The sequence below is a fragment of the Centrocercus urophasianus genome, unplaced genomic scaffold (genome assembly GCF_019232065.1).
Source record: "Centrocercus urophasianus isolate 14NV4802_14NV808 unplaced genomic scaffold, USGS_Curo_1.0 seq_17, whole genome shotgun sequence".
Classification (NCBI taxonomy): domain Eukaryota; kingdom Metazoa; phylum Chordata; class Aves; order Galliformes; family Phasianidae; genus Centrocercus; species Centrocercus urophasianus.
The window spans coordinates 298,116-299,687 of record NW_024884722.1 but is presented as its reverse complement, the minus strand read 5'-3'; the positions used below and the strand labels follow the sequence as shown (position 1 = coordinate 299,687).

At 49.1% G+C, this 1,572-nt stretch overlaps 1 protein-coding gene across 3 annotated transcripts in view; it reads left to right on the top strand.

Annotated features, from left to right (window-relative positions):
• Positions 1-210: 210 nt before the first annotated feature.
• The window catches only part of INPP5A (inositol polyphosphate-5-phosphatase A), a 175,552-nt gene continuing 174,190 nt past the window's right edge, over positions 211-1,572 (top strand). For all 3 annotated transcript variants that reach the window (XM_042818501.1, XM_042818502.1, XM_042818503.1), the window contains exon 1: positions 211-264. In XM_042818501.1, coding sequence (XP_042674435.1) covers positions 226-264 — 39 coding nt within the window. In that variant the 5' untranslated portion in view covers positions 211-225. The remainder of the gene's footprint in view (positions 265-1,572) is intronic.

The window sequence follows — 1,572 nt, the reverse complement described above, 5'->3', positions numbered from 1 at the left end:
GTATGTGCAGTAGGTCAGGAAGCAGAACTTCTTTCCCCTCTTAAAGCCCCCCAGAGTTTTCATTGGGCTCCATCACTTCTGTTTTATGAACAGAAGTGGTCTGCTGCCTCCATCCCCCAGCCTTTAAGGTGAGGATCCAGAAGCTGAGCCAGCGATCGCTGCAGAGCTGTTGCCTGTGTTTCTGAGGGGCAGCGGAGAGGTGGGAGCGGGCCTGTGTGTGCCTGCATGCGGAGAGCAGGGCGCAGCCTTACACCGGTGGTGCAGGTACGAGCCCTCGGCCTGGGAGCAGCGTGCTGGGAGGCTGCAGCGGGTTGTTGCAGAAGCAGGCAGGGTTTCTTCTGATACTGACTCTCATAACTGATGCACTGTGCGCGCGGGTCTGGCAATGAACTGTACTGAAGTGAGATGCTATTTTAGTGATCTGGAGAACATTTCTAATTCTACATTTGTGCTTTAGATTAATCTATGCCTTTTTAATACAGTTAACTCCAGCTATTTTTATTTTCCTCTGTGTCTCTGTGAAGCTTTCTCCCAGTAGCATCATCCCCCATGAGCTTATGAGTTGCTTCTGGAGCCCAGCGTGAGAAGCTATCCGCACGGATGTGGGCAGTGCTTTCTGGCTTCTCAGGTTCAGACTGTGCCATGATCTTGCTCACGTTTGCATGTAGCTGTCATTCCAGCGGTCATTCCTGCTGGGAACCCCTGCTTAGACTGTTGTCGTGTCCTGGCAGCTGTAAAATGCTTTTCCCTGCTAGTGATGAATGAGGCCTTGGCTTGGATATCACCTGCTCAGACTACATTTGCATGCATATTCTCTTGTCTTTGTGAGAATAGCTGCTTGACTTTGCTGCTGAATTCCCTTGTTTTCTGCAGCCATCCTAAGAGTTTTTTTGCCAGGTAGTATTGGGAGGTTATGTTTGTGTTGGTTTTCCCCTCATCTTGTGGCTGAAGTTTCTAACTTCGGTTGCTCACTTGGTGGACTTGCCAGGAGGAGCGTGTTTGTCTATCCCAAGGTGCCTCTGTTACTTAATGCAGAAGGCTTTTGTAAAATCTTTCAGGAATGCTGTAAGAACAGGAATGACTGATATATTGAGATCAACAGGTTGGTGATGATGTGCAGCCGACTGATCTCCTTGTGCTGTTAGATTTTTAACTCTTATTTAAGTAAATATGTATTTATATCTTCTATGTCTAAGTTTGCTGGTGTGCAGGCTGTCTCTCAGGTGTTTGCAGTGCCTGGCATGCTGGCATTAACAGCTGCACCTCAGGGTTCTGGGCAAGGGGGAGAGCTGGGATATTGCTGGGTAGAACAGAGAATGGGAGGTGAAAACAGGAGCTGTATTTGCTGGTTGTTTGACTGGAAAGTGTGATGTGAGAAACTGCTCTGAACCTAAGATGGATGGAGGAATGCAGTCAGGTGGAAAACAGATCACAGAATGGCCCGGGTTGGAAAGGACCTCAAGGATCATGAATCTCCAACCCTGCCACCACAGGCAGGCCACTAACCTGCACATTTAATGCTAGACCAGGCTGCCCAGGGCCCCATCCAACCTGGCCTTGAACACCTGCAGG